General features: G+C 47.1%; 5 protein-coding genes across 5 annotated transcripts; 2 read left to right on the top strand and 3 right to left on the bottom strand.

The window, feature by feature from the left end:
• Nucleotides 1-1387: 1387 nt before the first annotated feature.
• Nucleotides 1388-2859, top strand: H6S33_002977 (uncharacterized protein; the record flags this gene model as incomplete). Its single annotated transcript, XM_044834755.1, has 4 exons — nucleotides 1388-1426; nucleotides 1491-1612; nucleotides 1698-2680; nucleotides 2738-2859. The coding sequence occupies 4 exons, from the start codon at nucleotides 1388-1390 to the stop codon at nucleotides 2857-2859; spliced, it is 1266 nt and encodes a 421-aa protein (XP_044692184.1).
• A 2336-nt stretch (nucleotides 2860-5195) lies between these two features.
• Nucleotides 5196-6868, bottom strand: H6S33_002976 (uncharacterized protein; the record flags this gene model as incomplete). Its single annotated transcript, XM_044834754.1, has 3 exons — nucleotides 5196-5229; nucleotides 5298-5961; nucleotides 6016-6868. 3 exons carry the CDS (start codon nucleotides 6866-6868, stop codon nucleotides 5196-5198), a joined length of 1551 nt encoding a protein of 516 aa, XP_044692183.1.
• Nucleotides 6869-12219: 5351 nt separating this feature from the next.
• On the bottom strand, nucleotides 12220-12705 carry H6S33_002975 (uncharacterized protein; the record flags this gene model as incomplete). The annotated part of the gene is made up of 3 exons (XM_044834753.1): nucleotides 12220-12232; nucleotides 12444-12528; nucleotides 12588-12705. 3 exons carry the CDS (start codon nucleotides 12703-12705, stop codon nucleotides 12220-12222), a joined length of 216 nt encoding a protein of 71 aa, XP_044692182.1.
• A 687-nt stretch (nucleotides 12706-13392) lies between these two features.
• On the bottom strand, nucleotides 13393-16469 carry H6S33_002974 (uncharacterized protein; the record flags this gene model as incomplete). Its single annotated transcript, XM_044834752.1, has 13 exons — nucleotides 13393-13634; nucleotides 13695-13974; nucleotides 14039-14081; nucleotides 14170-14408; nucleotides 14530-14833; nucleotides 14947-15097; nucleotides 15161-15175; nucleotides 15241-15813; nucleotides 15877-15924; nucleotides 15994-16074; nucleotides 16155-16184; nucleotides 16260-16347; nucleotides 16449-16469. 13 exons carry the CDS (start codon nucleotides 16467-16469, stop codon nucleotides 13393-13395), a joined length of 2115 nt encoding a protein of 704 aa, XP_044692181.1.
• A 2141-nt stretch (nucleotides 16470-18610) lies between these two features.
• H6S33_002973 (uncharacterized protein) lies at nucleotides 18611-19954 on the top strand (the record flags this gene model as incomplete). The annotated part of the gene is made up of 5 exons (XM_044834750.1): nucleotides 18611-18782; nucleotides 18907-19488; nucleotides 19563-19770; nucleotides 19832-19898; nucleotides 19952-19954. The coding sequence occupies 5 exons, from the start codon at nucleotides 18611-18613 to the stop codon at nucleotides 19952-19954; spliced, it is 1032 nt and encodes a 343-aa protein (XP_044692180.1).
• Nucleotides 19955-20760: the final 806 nt, after the last annotated feature.

Below are 20760 nucleotides of genomic sequence, written 5' to 3'. Positions count from 1 at the left end.
ATTCAGTATAAATCTAGGAATAATCAGTGAGAATATACCCAAACACATCGCAATCACCTCTTAACCACCTTAGCAGCTTGGAGTTAATAATTGAATTACACTTTACCTTAAATTTAGCATTGTTATCTTAGCTACATGTAGCATTACTTCTTCTACTAATCGCTGGTAATGATAGAACCGCCTAAATTCTCATACCTCATTCCTACATGTATGGAACAAGGTAAAATTGGGGGCTAACACTAATAATTGATGTTTGGGACGGGACAGTAACACATTCGCTGTGAAAAAGAAGAGCCCCCGGCTACAATAGTAACTAATTTTGGTCATTGATCACTGCCGTTGCATTCACTAGCCTAATCTTGTCCGAACGTTAAGGGACAAATTACCTTGCTTGGTGATTGATATACTAACCACAGTACTTTTTACAGTATGAGAAGCTTGAAACGGTCTAAGCAGTAGTGCATATACTTTGTCGGGCAAGAAATATCCTGCTCTCCCCATCAAAAGAACCAGGACTATTATACATTGTCTTTTGGCCGTTATTAAAGCCCAAGATTCTCTAGCCCTATATCTTTAGCGGTAAATAGATAATCTGAACGGTTATGCGCGAAGGCCAAGAAAGCTACAGCCGCTTCATTATGTACTTTGGTTGACTACATATAGTCAATCATAACTTGGTGAACGGTTCACAGAACCTAAAACACCAACAGCTTCAGAATAGCCTTTGGGAACACCCGCGTCCCTCGTTTTAAAGTTGTTATACTTTGTGTATTTACCCATTGATATCTCTGTACATATAAGGGGGACTTCGGGACATTGTGCATAACTGCGGTCGATCATTGACCTCTCTTCTTTATTTACTCATCGCTTCTATGATATCAGGGGGATGATAAGTAAACAAAAAACGGTCTGTAGGCACTTATCTCGCATCCGGTCGGCCACTGAACGCCTGAAGTCCCACCAGGCTTGACAGAACAAGATAAACAGCCGGGGGGTCGCTTTGTTCGGCTATAGTTATCATTGACGCTGCTCACGTGATGTGATGCAATAATGAAGGAAATTACTCCAAAAACTTCTAAATAATTATAATATAATTAACAATTACTTCCGTGTTATACAGTAAGTATAAAAGGTAGATTTTGATTATCTCGTGTATATTTCGGGAGGCTCTCACCCCTGCATGGTTGCATCGGCCGGTGTGGACCCTCGTGATGTCTCAGATGCGATAGCAACAACCTCTCAACTCTCCGGACAAAGCCACCTTCCTTCTCTTCTTCCTCTTCCCATCATCAGCACCCACAGCTGGTCCTCCCCACAACAACTCCAAAACACCCACTCGACTCTCGACGAGTCTCTCCCATACTCTCACCAATAACAGCTCGCAATCATGACAAGTAAAGCAGTCATCGCGTTGCTGGTCACTGGTGTAAGCTACCTATCCCCGGTCTCGGCACTGATAAGGGAATGCCTCCGTACTGACAGCTCCACAGATGCTCACGACAGGTGTCGCGAATACCCTCTTGACGAAATACCAGGACATGCAGTGCGTCCGCAACTGCGACGATCCAAACCCTGCGAAACGCCATGTATTCGAGCAGCCAGTTATGCAGACGTAAGCTGCCCTACCCCCCGGTCCCCTGAAACTCGGGTAGCTACGGAAACAGAGGACCAGGAGCTAACAAGCGTTTCATAAACAGTCTCCAGATGTTTATCGGTGAGATGGGCTGCTGGTTGATCGTTGGTTGCTTCTCGCTCTCAAAGATGTTAGCCGAGCACCGCCGTCAGCGCGCCGGGTATGAGCCTGTCGCGGGAGGCGAGGAACCCACCCACCATGTCTCGCCCACTGTTAAGCCGCTCGTGAAGAACGCCGATGGCCGTACCCCGATCACTGGATTGAAGGTCTTCCTCCTCGCCATCCCGGCGTGCTGTGATATTGCCGGAACGACGCTCATGAACGTTGGTTTCCTCTTTGTTGCCGCGTCAATCTACCAAATGACCCGTGGAGCCCTTGTTCTCTTTGTTGGTCTTTTCTCTGTCCTGTTCCTGAAGCGCCACCTCCGCCCCTTCCAGTGGTTCGCGTTGTTTGTCGTCGTTCTCGGTGTTGGAATCGTCGGTCTTGCTGGAGCCCTCTTCAAGGAGAGGGAACTCGTCCCCAAACTCCACGACGATGCCCCGATTGAAGAAAACGCCTCCAGCGCCGCCCTTAGAACCATCATCGGTATCCTCCTCATTGCTGGTGCTCAGATCTTTACCGCAACCCAGTTCGTAACCGAGGAATGGATTCTCGAGAACTACGCCCTTGAGCCATTGAAGGTTGTCGGCTGGGAGGGTATCTTCGGCTTCATTGTCACCGTCGTTGGAATGGTTTTCCTCCATATTACCATTGGTAGCCACCCCGAGGGCCAGTACGGTTACTTTGACGCCGTTGAGGGACTCCGCCAGATCACCAGCTACCGCGCTGTTGCGATGTCTTCCGTCGCGATCATGGTCTCGATTGGTGGCTTCAACTTCTTTGGTATCAGTGTTACAAGGAGCATCAGCGCCACTGCCAGGAGTATTATCGATACTTGCAGGACCTTGTTCATCTGGATCTTCAGCTTGGCGCTCCACTGGGAGACCTTTAAGCCCCTTCAGGTTCTTGGGTTCGCGTTGTTGGTTTACGGAACCTTCTTGTTCAATGGTAAATAAACTCTACCATCCTACTCAATCTCGGGTAAATGGCTAACATACAAAACAGAGCTCGTCCGCCCCCCAATGGCCGCCTGCATCGGGAAGCATGTCCTCACCCAGCACGACGGCACAGTCGACGAGGAGGGCCACCGGGAGCTCCTCCCAGAGCACCCGATTGAACATAACTAGACCTTTTTTATGTCTCATACAAGACTTATATAGTGTAAGATAGGGCGGCGGACACTGTTACGATACCTAGTGGTGATGGCGAGCAGAGGTGGATTGTTGGGACATGTTTTTTTCTCGCTTTTTTATTTTTTTTTTGATATGGCAATGGTGTGTTTCTGTTTTTTACCGGCGTGGGTAATGTCTGGCTTGTTGGTTGTGCTTTGGAATGGAACTTCCTTGCGCTCCTTTATTTGTTGGTTTTTGTTGCGATGGGAAACTTTGCTTGGGAATATGTTTAGGGGTGTGGTTTTTATGTGTTACTGCTACTGCTATTACTACTAGCGGTGATGGGGATGGTGATGGGGATGGTGGGGTAGAGAATATAGAAATTTCTAGATTCTGATTATTGTGCATGTGCGCAGTTGTGTGTTTCGTGACTCTGGAAATGTGGTGTGTGAAGGGACGAGATAGACGAGTGATAGTTTGTGCTTATGCCTGACTGGCGTTGGTTGGCGTTGGTGGTATCGAGTGATAAGCTGTGAACCAACAGAAAAAAATTGTTGTGGGTAGAGCTTACACTATATTGCGTTATTTCCCTGCAGATATATAACCATCACCACCGGCCGTAAGTTCCATTATGATTGTTGATAAAGCCCATCCTACCCCCCCCCCCCCCCCCCCTCTCTCCAGCTCAGCGTCAGCTCGGATAAGTAATGATCTAGATCTCTTTATCATTGTTAGTACTTAGTGGTCTTCCATGTTTTTCCCCGTAAAGACGTGTTGACTGGGCTGCATGGTGCGTTAGGAAAGAATGAGGAGGCGTAAAGCTTTTCTCCCCACTACGTTTTTTGGGGGCCGGCTTTGTTATATATACTCTGCTCGTGATGGGTTAGTAGGTTGGTTGATTAGTATTTGGCCTATATATACATGTCCCGATCGCGAGCTGCCGGGCCGGGCTCGAGTGGCCGTTTATCTTATTATTCTTCCCCCTCCATATTTTTCGCCCCTGCTCTAGGACGCAAGGTAAGCCCCTATCTTGAAAAAGAAGGGACACATCTAGTATTTTAGTCCCTATATGTGAGTGGGAGATGAGATGGGGGGATGTTTCAGCACAAGATATATATAGTGGACCAGGTGCAATACAGCCAGCTATTCTCTCCAAATGTTTGGAACTTGGTTTCTTGACTTTAACTGTTTAACGTCATTAGTGGGGATGGAGACGGAGATTTCAAAGGGTTTGTATGGAGTAGGGACAGTTCGATGCAGTTATGTTGGCGGCGATGATATCGATGGTTGTGGTGGACGTTGTGGTGGTGGATTTGGATAAACTTCACTTTCTACTGTTACCCGGTAGGCCCTTTTCCCGCTCACACAAGACCCAACCCGCAGCTGATCAAACAACACCGCTGGGCAACAAGACACCGCGCCGCCCCCCCCCCCCCCCCCCCCCCCCTTCGAGACTTCAGTCGCAGTACCCCACAGATACGAATACAAAACACTACCGCGAGGTCAAGGGCGCCAGTTAACTCCCCTCTCCGACTACGCCTCCGCCAACCTTTACCGTCAACTTAAGCCCAAATAGCTATATGGGCATCTATTTCACTGCTACCACCCGTCTAAGAAAGATGCAGAGGCGGGCGAAACACAGAGACACTGATGAGGAGGAGGAGGGAGAAGAGAGCTAGCCCTTCTTCATACACAGCGATCATGGGTTAAGCGGGACGCTCGCACTAGTGTGTGTAAAGATGTTGCTTGTCTGATGCTTTAATACTTACTCGTCTATTACATCCTAGTGTGGCGACCGTCAGTGGGAAAAGTCTGGATGGAAGACTATCGGCGACAGACGATAGCTAGCGAGTTTAGTTCGCCTATACGGGCCCATGACACAGTTGATTAAGAAAGCTAGTGACTGGTTTATCTATAGATTATCCTGACATGATTTTGTTGGACGACTTGACGGTAGAGACGGTATCCAGTAGGCGAGGTTGCGCACCAAAGACTAAAGAGGGAGCCAATGATCGAACCGCCGTTTCATCACTCCATCACAACCTATCACCCGCTGCACAATTTATAACGGAAAAGAGTTGTCTTTTCTTCTCTATAAAATGGAAGATCGCTAAACTATCCCGCAAAAAATACAAAACAGATGGAAAAGCGGAACAAAAAATTGCTATGAAAAACCCCCAAAGATGATAAACGGTAAAAAAAAAACAATGTCATATAATAAAATCCCTCAACTCCCTCTCGCATTCTTTACTCTGCTTTTCCAGACCCCCTAAACATTCCCTACTATCTCGATACAAACAAAAGAAGAAAGAAATCGCCTATCCTAGAAACATACAAGAGATTGATCGCACTTAAGCGGTGAAGGGAACAGCCCTCTTCTTGATGCTATATCATTCAAAATCTGTTAGTGTCTATAAGAGATTATTAGAGATTATATGAATCCAAATGCTTACCTATGCAAGATGACTTCCTCATCATCACCACCCTCACCAGCTACCTCATCATCGGCCTCAGCAGCTGCCTCGTCATCAGCCTCACCACCGGCACTCTCATCATCACCGCCGGCAGATTCGTTGTCGGAACCATCAGGGGCTCCCTCGTCGGCAGGAGCTTCACTTGCACCACCAGCAGGCTTGGAAGGGGCGGTGGGTGCAGCTGCCTCCTTGTCGTCAATTTCACCCTGCTCGTCGGCGATGCCCTCAGCTTCCTCGTTGTCCTCGAAGAATTCGTCGTCACCACCAGTGCTCTCATCATCGCCACCAGTGCTCTCATCATCGCCACCGGTGCTCTCATCATCACCACCGGTGCTCTCATCATCACCACCAGCGCTCTCATCATCACCACCGGTGGGGGCAGCCTCTTCATCAGCACCATCGGGAGCAGACTCGTCATCTGGAATAACTTCATCACCATCGGCGGGCGCATCAATTGCCTGAGTGACTCCCTCGTCGGCAGGGGCTTCGACAGACTCATCGGAAGGAGCTTCAACTGACTCGTCGGCGGGGGCCTCTCCAACGGACTCATCGGCGGGTGCTTCTCCAACGAACTCATCGGCGGGTGCTTCAACAGATTCATCGGCAGGGGCTTCTCCAACTGACTCGTCGGCAGGGGCCTCTCCTACAAATTCATCGGCGGGTGCTTCTCCAACGGATTCGTCGGCAGGGGCCTCACCAACAAATTCATCAGCGGGAGCCTCGACTGACTCGTCCGCGGGAGCTTCAACCGACTCATCGGCGGGGGCCTCTCCAACGGATTCATCGGCGGGAGCCTCTCCAACAAACTCATCGGCAGGTGCTTCTCCAACAGACTCATCTGCAGGAGCTTCACCAACAAACTCATCAGCGGGTGCCTCGACGGACTCGTCGGCAGGCGCATCAACAGATTCATCGGCAGGCGCTTCAACTGACTCGTCTGCAGGAGCCTCGACAGACTCATCGGCGGGAGCCTCTACGGACTCATCGGCAGGAGCATCGACGGACTCATCGGCGGGAGCCTCTACAGACTCATCGGCAGGAGCATCAACGGACTCGTCGGCAGGAGCCTCGACAGACTCATCGGCGGGAGCCTCACCAACAAACTCATCCGCAGGGGCTTCTCCAGCATATTCGTCGGCAGGAGCCTCTACAGACTCATCGGCGGGTGCTTCAACAGACTCATCTGCAGGTGCTTCTCCAACAGACTCATCAGCGGGTGCCTCGCCGGCATACTCGTCGGCAGGTGCGTCTACAGACTCGTCTGCAGGAGCTTCAACGGACTCATCAGCAGGCGCCTCGCCGGCATACTCATCGGCGGGTGCTTCGACCGACTCGTCGGCAGGCGCATCAGATGTACCGACAAATTCGTCGGCGGGAGCGTCTAGAACAGACTCGTCGGCAGGCGCAGCATAGTTAACACTTGATCCGCTTGAAGCAGTATAAGATCGAACTGCTAGGTTGTTTGATCGGGCCTCTAGGCTTGTAGGAAGCGCGTTGGTTGAAGAGGCAGCGAGCAAGAGGAAAACACCTGAAACAAGGTATTGACGCATTGCGAATGCTTTTCAAAAGAATGTGCTATAAAAAAAAGGGAATGTAAAAAAATGAAACGACTGTGGTAACCGGATTGGTAAAAAGGATTGGTATAAAGGATATAATCAAAGGAGCGTAAGAAGGTAAGAAGAACACCGGGTTCTTTGTATAAAGATAAAAAGGAAGGTAAGGCTTTCGAGAAAAGCCGAAATGAGTGACTTGATCTGTGAGAGTGATGAGGAAGGAAAGAAACATGATGGGCACGAATCCACAAGCTCTTATATCTATCCTCTGTGACCAGTGGTCGGTGAGCCCACCCAATATAGTAATACCCGGTCGAAGCCGGACTTGAATGATGACTTTGATTCTTGTCTTGGTGCGTGGCCCTAAGCTACCGTACGGTGTGCAATCGAAGCTAGTTTGCCTGTGGCTTGGTAATTACTCAACTCATGGCATGTGTATCAGATTCCTAACGCTAAGCCGATGAGTGAGAAGAGACAGCACAATTGTGACCGACCGATGGTGGGATCTTCTGAAGATAATTCCGACAGAAGAATTTAGCATGCCGCTTGATGGCACAACGATGTTCGGGGGTGTTTTGTCGGATGCACTAGGAAGTAGTAATAAAGTAGCCCTGCCCTGTCCTGCCCCGGTGAGGTTGTCCAATAAGCCCCACACCAAAACTCCACGAATAGTACTTTGTTTAGCGAAACGTCCATGTACTCCGCCTGAGGATATGTAAACAGCAGATGATTAATAATTAGAAGCTCTAGCTGTGCAGAAAATTGATTTCCCTAATAAAGCAGAGAACGCCTGTTATGTTGTTGGGGTGAGGTTAGTTGGTGGAACGTTGTATGTGGTTACTAGAAATAGATGTGGCTGGAAACGCCACATCTACCGACTTCCAGAGTATCTGTACCACCTGCTGCGCAACTTGGCACTACATGCCAGTGCATGCCAATTAAACCCACATGTAATCCTATGTCAGACAGGGTCGAAAACTGTCAATCGGAAAGTTGTTAATGATGTGTAGATTACCATCCAAATATCATGTCATGAATGAAATCCCATAACAGTTGGAGTAGTCTTCGATTATGCTCCAGTAACAGTAAACAACATAGGATCTTACCACCGGTTTCATGGGCCTACCGCAGCCAGCGCCCTTTTTACATGTCTCACCCTTCCCCACACAGCTGCCCCCATGCCACCGGAGGTTTACAGCTCCACCGACGTTTTTCTCCGCGCGAAGCTTTTTCTTAAGATCAAGTTCACTTAGTCAGTGTTTAAAAATGATCGCTTGCCTTCTTTTGGAGTCGTTAAAGTCCTTAGCCTCCTTCCTTTCATCTTGATAATTCCAACTCAGCTACAGGACCATCTGCCAAAACCTCCTGCATTGATAAAACAACTATGCTTTTACGAGCCCTGATTATCCTCAACTTTATGTTTATTTCATGGGTCCTAGCCGCCCCTTACCAACGCATACAGCCCGATAATCCCCAGCAGGAGCGGGAAGTTATACGAGTAACAGAATCGAGCAAAACTATATTGGATTCATTGCCCGATCGGTTGGTATCCCACCCTGAATTAGATCGATCTCTGGAGTTAACTTTGATAGGCAATTAGATAATATCCAAAATCATGGGGCAGCCGCAACAGGTCCGAGGGGATTGCCGGGAGTTTAGGGGCAGGTCCCCCGCGGGGGGGGGGGGGGGGGGGGGGGGGGTGTGTGCCAACCGAGGAAACAAGCTTCAAGGCTTCTAGATCAACCATGGTTCTAGAGAGATAAAGGCACATGGCGTCCAAATTATGACGCTAGAAAAGTCTTTGGTTGCTGCATGCTCATGCTCCAAAGAAATGCATCCGAAATTTGATTGTGTAAATATTTCACCGGCAATGTATGGCACGTCGAACCGGCAACTTGGTTAATGCCCCGATCACTTGTATAATTTATATCTTTCTCTTTTCTTCTTATAGTAGAAATTCATAATGAAGATCAAATTTGAAGACCTAAACCGATTTTTGGCGGCTTTGTTTAGCTTGGTATATATGACGTAAAGTACCACCATTCAAGTATCGTAAGTCAGTTAGCTGAATATGCTTGTCTATCTATGATGTTCTAGAAAGAATAGAGTATGCTGTTGCACAAGGGACATACCATCCCTATCTTACCGGTGATCTTTCGGTAAATACACCTATTTTTAGAACAAGGGTAACTGTACCGGGGGATTAGTATTAGTGGGTGGGGTCGGAAACCTGTAAGTTGAATGCAGGGGTCCGTGTAAGGATACAATGAAAGAAAGGCTGAGGATCGAGTGAGATTCTATGAGTAGGGGTAAATAACGTTCAACTTGGAGTACGTCGCTAATGCTCACAAGACCGTTTGAAATGAGGATAGCATCAAGATATCTCGACTTCGAGGTATCGGTCGTATGCTTGGGGGGTTCCTTCAAGTCCTTCGGGACCAGAGTCTATTGATAAGTGTAGGCTGGTAATTTCAAAAAGGAAAAATCATGCACACGTAGTTTCGAGAACGGCCACAAAAGCAAGAATATCTGAACTATAGCTGTCTGTGACTATCAATAAAAATACCACCGCTTGTAGCTGCCACCGAAGCAAAACATTGTTCTTTTCGGATAGCCAATATCGCTGAATAACCGAAGTATAAAATCTCTCTCTTGTGAAACTAGAGCACGACCATATTCTCTTGTAATTATTAGTAACTGTCGAAGATCCTTGAGTTGAGCGTGTTCTGGCAATGGCTATAGATAAGGGATTGAAACCCATCAGCAAAAGGGGCAGTTGGTAAGCCGGCTATGGGTGTGGCAGTTGTGACATCCTCAATCTGTGATTGTGTGTAGCTGACCCTGTGAGATATGCATGTAACTGTCAGTGTACTCGATCCCTGATAGGCTAAGCGGTAGATTAACTTGCAAATAAACGGTGATATTTGATAGGCTAAGCGGTAGATTAACTTGCAAATAAACGGTGATATTTGATAGACCTGCCGGTTTAAGAATCGAGAACTCTTTCATCAACTGACCCTGAGGTGATGGATGACAGTGAGGGGGTTGAAGTCACGCATGGAGGTTTTTAGATGATAATATTAAGCTTAGCACTATACGTGTTATCTTATCGGAAAATGTTGGTCAAAGTCTTAAAGATGGTTACGTCACGAGACAAGATTTTTAAGCAGCAAACATAACAATCATAATCTATCACTCGCATTCTCACGGCGGCCCCGCATATTGGTGATCCCTTATCGGGTGGCATATAAGTCAATAGAGAGATCGCTAAGTGTGGGTTGACTTCACAGCCGCAACAAATCCACGTTCCCATCCAACACCCAAAATAAGGTTCACTCAACTACCTACATCTATTATGTTTCGGTCTACTTACACTTTGAGGCGGGGTGCGGGGAAGAGCCGCAGCACATGCGACGGCCTAGGCACGATATCTCATGAATCTCTCGCATCAGAATTGATGTTATCAGTTCGATTGTATCCTCTTCCTATTACCATTCCATCCCACCTCACCCCGCATCTTCTTGACATTCTAACCGATCCTCAAGTCATCGCTAGGAGTGCCGCCATTCACGAAGGCCATCTGAGACAATAGTTCTCTAACAAACGCCCCAGGACAGCCGAAGATGGGACTATTACGCCCCTAATATCTGAGATCGAAAACCAATGGATTCCTCATATATTTAAACTACCCTTGACATCATTTATGGTTTAGATCAGCTCCACAACGTCTAAAACATATCTTTTGAACTTTTGCTGGTTTCTCAGCACTCATACCACGCTACCTCTCTCCTTGGATGGACATGAACAAAAGTTTATTTTGGGCTTAGTCCACAAGTATCACCGCTTTCCTTATACAGCAAGAAAACATCAATGCCGATTTGGTTTTCACCTCGAGTCACCCCTATTTTTGAAACAGTCAATTTACATTCAATAGTAGATCCTGGCCGCGAAACACTTATGAGAAGCTCGAAAGCATGTCTAATACCTCAAGGCTGAAGTATCTGCTTTTTATCGTGCGTTATTTCAAACGACCTTACGAACTAATACGGCAAGTTAACAATTTGCCTGTGTACAAGCGGTTGAAGACTGAGCCGGGGAAAATTATTTTTGCCGCTCGCATCAAACTTGAGGAGTTTCTCAGCCTTCGCCATTGAAATTTCTCCTTCCTAACCTGTGGAGCTCCGGTCCGCCGAGCGGCAGTGGCGAGGATCTGGACAGTGAAACCAGAGGCACCAAACAAAGTGCTTCTAGGTGATTTCATACGTTGGGAGTTTTCTTTTTCAAAGTGGTGGCTTTCGCCACAAAAACTTTCCAACACTTCAACAATTCTTATTTCAACCTCTCGGCTCCGGGCGACGTCCATAATACCTACCGGCCGATAGTTACCGCGGTCTAAGGGGGCCCAGAATTACCTAGACGATTAAAGATCTACCTGAAAAAGCGAAAACAGTGTTCAATTCAGAATCATACTACATGCAATATTAAGCAAGTTTCATTACTCTAGAAGAAACTGCATATCGCACCACACGATAATCCCACCTATTTTTATCACTAGGGGATGTCAATTTTGTCAAATCTAGATATTTTTCTGCCGATTAATTCAGGATCAGCTTTAATCATCCATCTAAACGGCCCCCTGAAGTTACTAGATCTAGAGCCCTGCTTTCGCAATCGAGTGAGATTTCATGATTGATTCTCCTTCAAAATGGTTGTGACCAAAGGCGTATGTATTCACCAACCAATATCACGCCATAGATATCGAGTCAACGGTCGCCGGTCGGTAGTTAAGCCGCAAATGTCAGAAGTGGCACCAACAGGAAGAGAGAAAAAGGCGCAAACCCCTCCTTTAAAACGCCAGGACTAGAACACAAGCCGTTACCCCACAAAAACATGCAAGCCAACGCCCAGGAGAGAGAGAAAAAAGGAAAAAATGGGGGCAACAACAAAATATCTCAAACGGTGTTCGTCGTCTTCTCAGCTGGAAAATTTAAACTGTTCAATTCCATACTCGCTATCTATCTCAAGTGGGCATCTAGCTAGACTGCAAAATAAACAACAGGACCCCAGCCAATCAACCACCAATCAGTGAGAAGGGCCATACCCAAAACGACCAACTTTAGCGAAATCAGCATTGAAAACGTCCTCTCTCCATGAGCTAGAGTACTAATTTAGTAGACAGGTACCAATTCTCTTACCCTCACCCATCGACACTCTAGGATTTCCTCATCCCTACAAGTTTCCCGTCATTTAGGCCACGCCCGCAGCTTATCCCGCCTGCATCCATCTGCACGCGTAGTCAACGGGTATCTAGTGTTTCTTTTTTGCTTTTATCTCTCCAGCTGTACGGCTCAACATGCCGTCCTTGAAGCAGAAAGACCATATCAGCAGAGTTATTAAATATGTCCCCACGGCAATCAGCACTAATCCACTTCGGCCAAAGCCCCGCCCGCCGAACCAGCGTTTTCCCTCCCTCCCCCTTCGCTGCCTACATACGCGATCCTCGATTGAAATCCGTCTAGGGTTTATGTATGGTGGTGGTACCTACTCTAGAGTAGGGTAGGGAGCTCCTCACCGCATCACAGCACCAGAGGAGCAAGGCACAGGTTTTTTTTTCCCTTCGTTTTTTTGCGAGGGGCTGGAGACACAGGTAAAGTACTCTAGACCTAGGGCTGTGAGCCATGGCCCATGGACGAGTGCGTCGGAGAAATTTCTTCACCCTTGATGGATCTATGCTTGTTCGCCTGTTTCTGATCCCCCCGCCGGTAATTGATTATGATCTTCGCCTCGTACGAGTGTGATGATGATTGATGGGCTGGTTCATACATCATCATCATTGTGGGTGTACGTAGGATCGAAGAGCCTAGGTTCAACATCAAGGAAGGGGAAAACTGGTGGAAAACATTGGCGGGGAACTCCGATGAATGACTCCATGTGGCCTATGCGCTCGTATTTTTTGATGAGATTGATTTATGCGAGGAAGCTGATCTTGGAGGGCCAGAAATTTCGTTTTCTTGTCTGGTTTCCACACAATGCAATGCAATGTTTAAAATACCTTGATTTTAGTGTAGATAATTATCCATTCCTCATGTCCTCTGTTTTAGCAAGAGACAATTCTTGTGCTACAGCCTGCAATAATTTCATGTGGTCGAATTCATGTAGTCTGCTCCTTTGAGAAAAGCAATCCTTTCTCTCCTTGCCAAAGTCGTCTGTTCCTGCGCATTGTAATAATAGCAACCCTCCTTCCTCTAAGACAAACATCTCGACAAGGCTTAACACACCCAAACGGCAATTACAAGTCATTTCTGTGTTCCTTACACGCGTTTGAACCCTTTTTAAAAGCAAAAGGAAAGAAAGTAAAAAAAAATTAGTTGAACGCACTCTCTTCCCCCAACGACGCCTCCGACGTTCCTTCGATGTTGACCGAAACAAGCCAGCCAAGAAAACGGCCCTGACGATCCTCCGCAAATTACCTCCGACAACAACGCGGCGAGGACGACTGACCGACCGACTACTACCCACGGCTAAATAAGACTATCCTGCAGGACGCTCCCGTAGCCCCCCATACCCCCCAGTATTTCGTCGTCCTTATTGACTCTCCTCATGGTAACTCTAGAACCCTCCGCGAATGATGAAACTGCACTTGACCTTCTTCTTTCAGCATCGTGATACTGTTTCTGCTGCTCTTCCCGGATTTCCCTCTGTTGCTCGGGACCCATTCCCGCGGCCCATGGGTTGCCGGGCCCGAGACTAGGAACATCTATATCTAGTTTCCTGGGATCATCTAAGGTGATCTTTCGTTTCCTTTGGGCAGCTGCTATCTTACTAGTACTGTCTGGAGAAGGCTTCTTTTCTTCGAGACCCGGTATCAACACTCCTGAGTTTCTGCCAGATGAGTTTTTTGTAGAGGTGATCACTTTGGGGTTGGCTGGGTTCATATGACTATGTTTATGCCTAAGTGACCCCTTGCGTTCTGGGATTAGTACACTTTCCCGGGGTGCCGTGAACGCACGTCCTGCGATTTGGTAGCCTCGTCCAGTGCCGTACTTTTCTCCGAAGGCCTCGGCCACCTGTAAAAGATGATTCGGCATTATATCAAGCGAGTTCTACATGTGTTAGAGTACCTGGAATGGAGCAATTAATAAAATAGACGAATAATTTGAAACAAACCATATGAATGATAGTTAGAGGTAGCTGACACCTTATGGTTTTCCTAAATATTAATATTACCAAATTAGTGAATCACATCAACGCAAAAAGCAATGCATACTTGTAAAAGCACAGAATAGTAAGCTACGCACGCCGCAAGAGTGCACACGGCAACATCTACAAAATACTTAACTTCAAAGAACCGACCCATCTTCACAGATAGTTGGTTCCTTGGTATTTCGATCTCACAGGTCACAACATCCAATTGGTTACCCTTAACACCTTTCCAACGCCTCCCTACATTCAACTCAGACTGCGCAAGTGTTTTATGCTCGATCCAGCTGGGAACCCTAAGATGTCCAGCAGATTTATTTTCTGCTAATGCTACGGTCTGCGCACGTGAACTCAGTGGGGTTCAAGAATATGGAAAAATGAAAAATATGTAAAAGAATAAGGAAAAAGCAAACAAAAAAGCAAAGCTATTAGCAAAGTGGGAACAAATCTGGACTCACATTTTTATAAGCTAGTATATGCCGCCTTAGCTTCAATCGGATTGTATTAACCCTCCTACGTGTATTGTTCACGATGTTCACGTCGACGTATGCCACGGTTCCAGAAACCCATACCGCACGATGCAAGCCTGCCGTGACCTTCAACGTGTCATACCCTCCCCACCTCAGCGGGCCCTCTTCAGTGGTTAGTAGCGGGGTTTCCAGGGGTAATAGAGCTCTTTCAGGATCTAAGGCTGAGATCACGCGAATGTCCCTGCAACAGCGGACTATATTCTTTCTACCGTTGACGGTATACATTACGGTCCTAGAATTATAAATTCAACTCCCGCCTTGTTTCGTTTGTTTTTGCTTGGTCTTTTTTTTCTTCTTTTTTGGATGAGAGGGAAAACAAATAAACACAAGGCTAGAATTTCATACCCATGAATGATATATCGTATCCGAGCTTTGACAGATTGAAATGGACCGGGACCAACGTTCAGTGGTAGGTTCAGGCGAAAGGGAAGAAAGGATCGCGAAGGTTTCACTTTCCAGAATGTTTTCTGATCAAAATCTGTAGGAAGAAGAATAGCTGGCGGTGGTGGATGCTCATCATCAATGAGTTCACTGGCGATGCTCATAAAGATTGTCTTACGGAAAAATGAGATTTCTACGTATCAGGTAAATATATTGCATTCAAGATGTTTTGGAGAGATTTAAAACAATAGTACTTGCCTTCAACTCCAACTATATCGATCCCTACACGGCCCAATCTGATATCATCTAGACTTGTTCCACGTATATGGATATTGAGCCTACCATCTACACAGCCGCCACCTACATATAACGGCGAGCTTGTAGCCATGTTCATGGTTACCCTGGGATTGAATATTACCGGGTAATCTAGCAATTCCAACGGAGGAATCGGACGAACAAATGTCTTGGCAATAGGTGGTGGATTCGTTTCCTCCGCAGGGGCAGATTCCCCATCAAACTGTCCCGAGAGAGGACGGGTAGGTGCCGTGTTCCCGAAGCCACGATGGTTTTCATGACTTATTCGGCCAGTTCCGACTCGGTTTGTGTGACGTGCGGACTGCCGCAAAGGCGTCTGCGAGCGGTCCAAAATGTTTTCTGGGGTAATAGTCTGTCGTTCAGAAGCTTCTTTAATATCATCTAGCGGAACTGCCCCGCGATTAAACGTGTCGTCGAGATTAGGAACGTAGATCATAGAATTGAGATTCGCAGGCATTGTGTGGCCGAATGATGCCCGGTGACCGATACTTGGGGGTTGGTTTTGCTGTGGGGCGTCTGGCGGCAACCAAAGTCAGATATGCCAGGGCCAAGCGTTCCATATAGGAAAAAATATCCCACCTGAACCAGCTTCTCCCAAAGAAGTTGCACCTCTCCGGCGGCTAGGACCTGATGAAGATTTTTTATTCTCAGAATACAAGGCGAATAAAAGGACGAGTAAATAGCCCGAGGTCGTACCAGAACGATACCTTCGACGATATTCTGAGTCACCAATCCGGGGTTGGCTCCTCCATGTTCCAGTTTCGACATTTTGTGAAGCTGAGATTTTTAACCATAATCATTCACTCAGTAAGTTGTTGTGGGATGAAGACAAGTGAATTGAATTTGGCGGGACAAACCTAGGGGAGGTTGAATTATCACTTTCAGCTCTGTCGAAGCGATAGGTTTCTCTCTTTTTAGCTACCAAAGTGACGTGATCGATCAAGCGTGCGGCATATTCGTACCTGGACGCGCCTGAGCATCCCCAGATGGAATTGGACCTGGATCAACCTCTGTCAGGAGAGGAGAAGGCTGAGGAATAAATGCTCGGCTCTGGATTTACCAATCATGTGAGCTATGGACGTGGGATGAATGTAGTATTATTTCTTGCTTTCCCAGGCTCACTGTGGAGGAGAATTTTCATTATTATGTACCTCTGCTGACGAAAACGACATATATGAAGTCTTAGACGAGGCGAGTGCGCGTGGGGGTTAATTTGGTTCCTGGTAGAGTAGCCAGTGGGAAGTTTGATGACGAAGGGATAGGTATGGATGAGTGGGGGTCCGAAGTCCCCCAAAAGGTTTTAGTACTAGGGTTGACAATTTAGTGAAGCTAGTAGGCAACGTACCAGGCTCAGGGAACAACGAATAAATTGGGAAGACCCTGGATATGTTGCTTCATAGCAGTTAGATATTTTTGTAGCTGCTGAACGATAAAAGAACTGGTCTACCAAAAGGCACTAAACATCAAGAGCCCAGCAACAGCGGCACCAGTATCGGAGAAATCTTCATATTTATTCTAGATTATATGCAGGTGCATTATACAGTATCAATTAAAGTACAGCATAATTAATTGATTACATTACAAGGCACTTTGCGTAGGAATTACATGTACCTTTACTTGGGACTTGGGATGGAAGGAGGGAAAATACTCCCCGCGGAGAAGCAAACAAAGGGCAAAAAAGGAAATGTAGATCGAGATGAAACTTTGCCCGTTGCGTTGCATCACACATCACACGGCTTCAACCGGTGTAGACACCTGCTGCCTGTCGGTCTGCGGTGGGAAGGGGGTGTACTGAGACGACATGAAAAATGCGGGGAAAGATCCTAGCACAACACAGGAGCAGTTCCCATGGGCCACCATTACAGGGCAAGCCCTATTTTGATTCAGTTTTGCCCCTGGAATGTCGTGTCTTCTTGCTGATCCACCAGTTTCGGGGGGCGGCTCTGCTTGTTAGTTTCGACAAGGTTTGGTCGATTTTCTGAGTAGGGTCCAGGGAACCGGGACTAAACCAGTGGAGGCTGGTGAGCGGAGACTGCATCGTGCACCCTGCTCTCCAGTTTTAGAGCAGCATCGAGCATCTGCGCGGAACAGAAAGAAGGCTTTGCGTCCCTGGAGAGAAGGGAAAAGAGAAGGGGGGGTTGGTTGGAAAAAATGATCTTTTTCTGGCTAGTATCGGAGGTGGCCGTCACTCGTGACCCTGCCCGAGGCAACGAGGCCTCATTGACCAATCAAGGCAGCACCACTCGCATTCTGCCGGAAGCGTTTGCCGTTTTCTGTCGTTGGGTTTTTTTTCTCTTTTACACAAATTTTTTTTTTTACCGGAGACAAAGCCTGAGGAGGGCTGGCTTGCTCTGACTCGATTTCCGAGGGGTTAGAGAGAAAGAGAGGGCAATAGGTAGACGAGAGAAAGGTGATTGTAGGTGGACAGGGACAGAGTGAGGGAATGGGGAAGAAAGAAAGTGAAGAAGGTGAAGGTGTGAGAAAGAATCAAATGCATGTGCGGTAACTTGGCCTTGGTGTGTGTGGCACGACGTGAGTTGCAGCGAGTGATGGATGGATATGGATGGGTGGACAGGTGAAGAAAATGAAGAAATACTGGGATCATTCCTTCCTTCACTCAATCTCACTCACTCACGCACTCGATGGGGAGGGAGCTAGAAGAGTGGAAAGGCAGACACGGTAGGTAGAACAGTACAGGAAGATGTACTAACGTACTCTAGATCCCCATGAACTATGCTAAGTTGGTGGTCAGTAGACTGTCTTGTCTGTACCGTGACTGTCTGTGCCAAAGATACTTCGACCCAACCCAACCTTCTGACATGGTCTTTGTGTTGCATCGTGTGTTCCAATTGTCGTTCCTGGTCGCTTTTTTGATTGCTTTTTCCTCCCTTCACCTTTCCCTCTCTCCCTCTCGCAAAAGAAGTTTTGAATTCTTTTTTATGTTTGCGCAGCTGCCCGCGACCCCACGTTTTGCCGCTACCGAATTAGACTGGCAGCCTGCGAATTGAAATTGCATAAGCAGTCCTTTTCCCCACTTTTTTTTCTCGCTGCACATCATCGTCGTTCCTCTCCCCCTGCTGTTCCTCTGCCTTGGCTAGCTCCGAAGGTCCTGTTCCCACCCCATCACTAGTGCTGTTCCCTGTCTTAAGGATTTCTGTCAACCAACCATCACAACTGCCCTCCTCTCCAAAAAAAAAGCTTCATAACCAGCATCCCTCTACCTCCTCAAGCTTTCGACTCTTTTCCCATCCAGCAGTAAGCCAGCCAACCAACTAGTATCAGTCTCTAAAATCGACAACCCCTCTGAATCGCAATGGCAGCTGTCAAGACCTCACCTCCTCACTCTTCAGCTTCCTCTGCCTCGTCGCCAGAGGCGACGACGGCAGAGCAGGCTCAGTTCCCGACTCAGAAAAGGAAGGGTGGGAGGAAACCGGTATACGCAACGCAGGAAGAGAGGAAAATGCGAAACAGAGCTGCTCAAGCAGGTACGGTCCTTATCTTTATACTTTGAATTCTCCAACAACAGTTGGCTACGTCCCAGTTCCGATGTGTCATCGAAAGTGTGGGTCTGCATTTATTTTTAACGTTTCTATTGACACATCAAAATAGCCTTCCGCGAAAGACGAACCGAATATATCAAACACTTGGAAGCAACCATCAAACATCATGAAGAAACATTATCAAGTCTTCAGCAGTCATCTCGCAATGCTGCTGATGAGGTACTGATGCTTCGTTACAAGAATTCTCTGCTCGAGAGAATTCTCCTTGAGAAGGGCATTGATGTCACCGCGGAGTTACGGGCATTCGCCCAATATGACGACACAGGTAGACCTCAAGCTGCGCCGCAGCAAACAATGCCTCAGTCTCTCTCTAGACAACAGTCAATCCAACAACACCCTGCCCTTCGACCCATACATGGAGGACCAATCATCCAAAAGCGTCCGTCTATCAACCCTCCGCCTGAGGCCCTTTACATTAAAACCAGCCCACTTCTTAGGCCAAACCACTCGCGAACAACCTCACCGTCCATCGCTATTCCAACACCTCCAGACCAATCATTCCAGATTCCCCATAGCGCAGTAACTACTCCTACTGCACCACAGGACTTTCCTCATCCAGGAATTCCAATGGGTCAAAACTTTTACCCTTCACCATTCCAATCACATATGGAAGAGCTCGGCAAGCTACCCCGTGTACTTCCCATCCTTCATTTCTCTGTTATGAAAGAGCCCGGCCATCCTAGATTGATCCATGTGTGTGTGTAGACCAGGAATACGACGCCGAGCTTCTCGAAAGCAACAACGACGATACCCAGTCACTCGATAACGAGGGTCAGCGGACTCCAAACACTCCAGTGAACGATATGGGTAATTGCATGGGCATGCCGCAGCAGCAGCCGCAGCAGCAGCCGCAGCAACACCAGCAAGGAATCTTTAGTAATGTTAGAGGCTTCGAATATTCCCTCGATTCGATGTTTGCATCGGATCCGACTCCGAATAGCACAGGCAGTCTAACGGATGGTTCATTAAAGCAGTACAATCTCGGATACGGTTACAGATAAATCCGGCATGGATTATGCATCAGTACGATATGGATATCAGGTAGGTCCTCCTTTTGCTCAGAGGTTTGCATCCTACTAATCATGGTTATACAGTGACGCGGTATCCCTTTGTGTCATATGGTCTCAACGTATATTGTTTTCTTCGCTACGGAATTTCGGTTGTAATGCTATCGTTTTTACGACATTTCCAAGATCCTTCGAGTACAAAAGTTTTCCTGCTGTATCGAGTTTCGACCTTTTTAATCTCGGGAGCTTTCCGTCTTTTACGGAACTGTACCATAATCTTTGGCCGAAACTACACTCCGATCTAACCAACTCGGCCGACTCTATTCGATCGATCCAGCAGGTGGTTTCTTCTATTTGTTGTCCTTATTAGGGAGGTGTTTTTTGGATTGTCGACTGCAGGGCTGGTGAGGCGTATCTGGTTCTTTTTTGTTCTTTTTATGTTTCCTACTATTTTCATGGACTTCTCAACGGACACGGCGAGTTTTGAGCCGAGGCGGTCTTATTCTTTGGAAAATGCACAAAAAAAAAGGTGTTTTTGTTTTTTTGAATCTTTTTCTTTCCCCCAGCGGAATTAGCGAGAGAAAAAAAAAGTTTGTTTACTCGTATTGCATTGCGATTGTACTTATTGTTATTGTAACATTGTTTGAGGCTGGATAACTCCATGTGGGAATACATGTACCAGATATCACGATTTTTCTCCGTTGGGTTCACTGACACTGACTGGCCTGCCTTTGAGATTTGATTTTACACCTTGAACGTACTCACATACTGACCACGAAACAGCTGGAAGATATGGGAGAGTGGGGATTGGGCAAGAGTTATCAGGGTATTAAGGTCGAAGGATCGGGCAGGGTTGGGATTCATGATTGGATGAATGACTACGACAACGGGTGCGG

This window comes from Morchella sextelata (genome assembly GCF_020137385.1).
Source record: "Morchella sextelata strain SCLS chromosome Unknown scls_14, whole genome shotgun sequence".
Classification (NCBI taxonomy): domain Eukaryota; kingdom Fungi; phylum Ascomycota; class Pezizomycetes; order Pezizales; family Morchellaceae; genus Morchella; species Morchella sextelata.
This window is presented reverse-complemented; position numbering and strand designations above follow the sequence as displayed.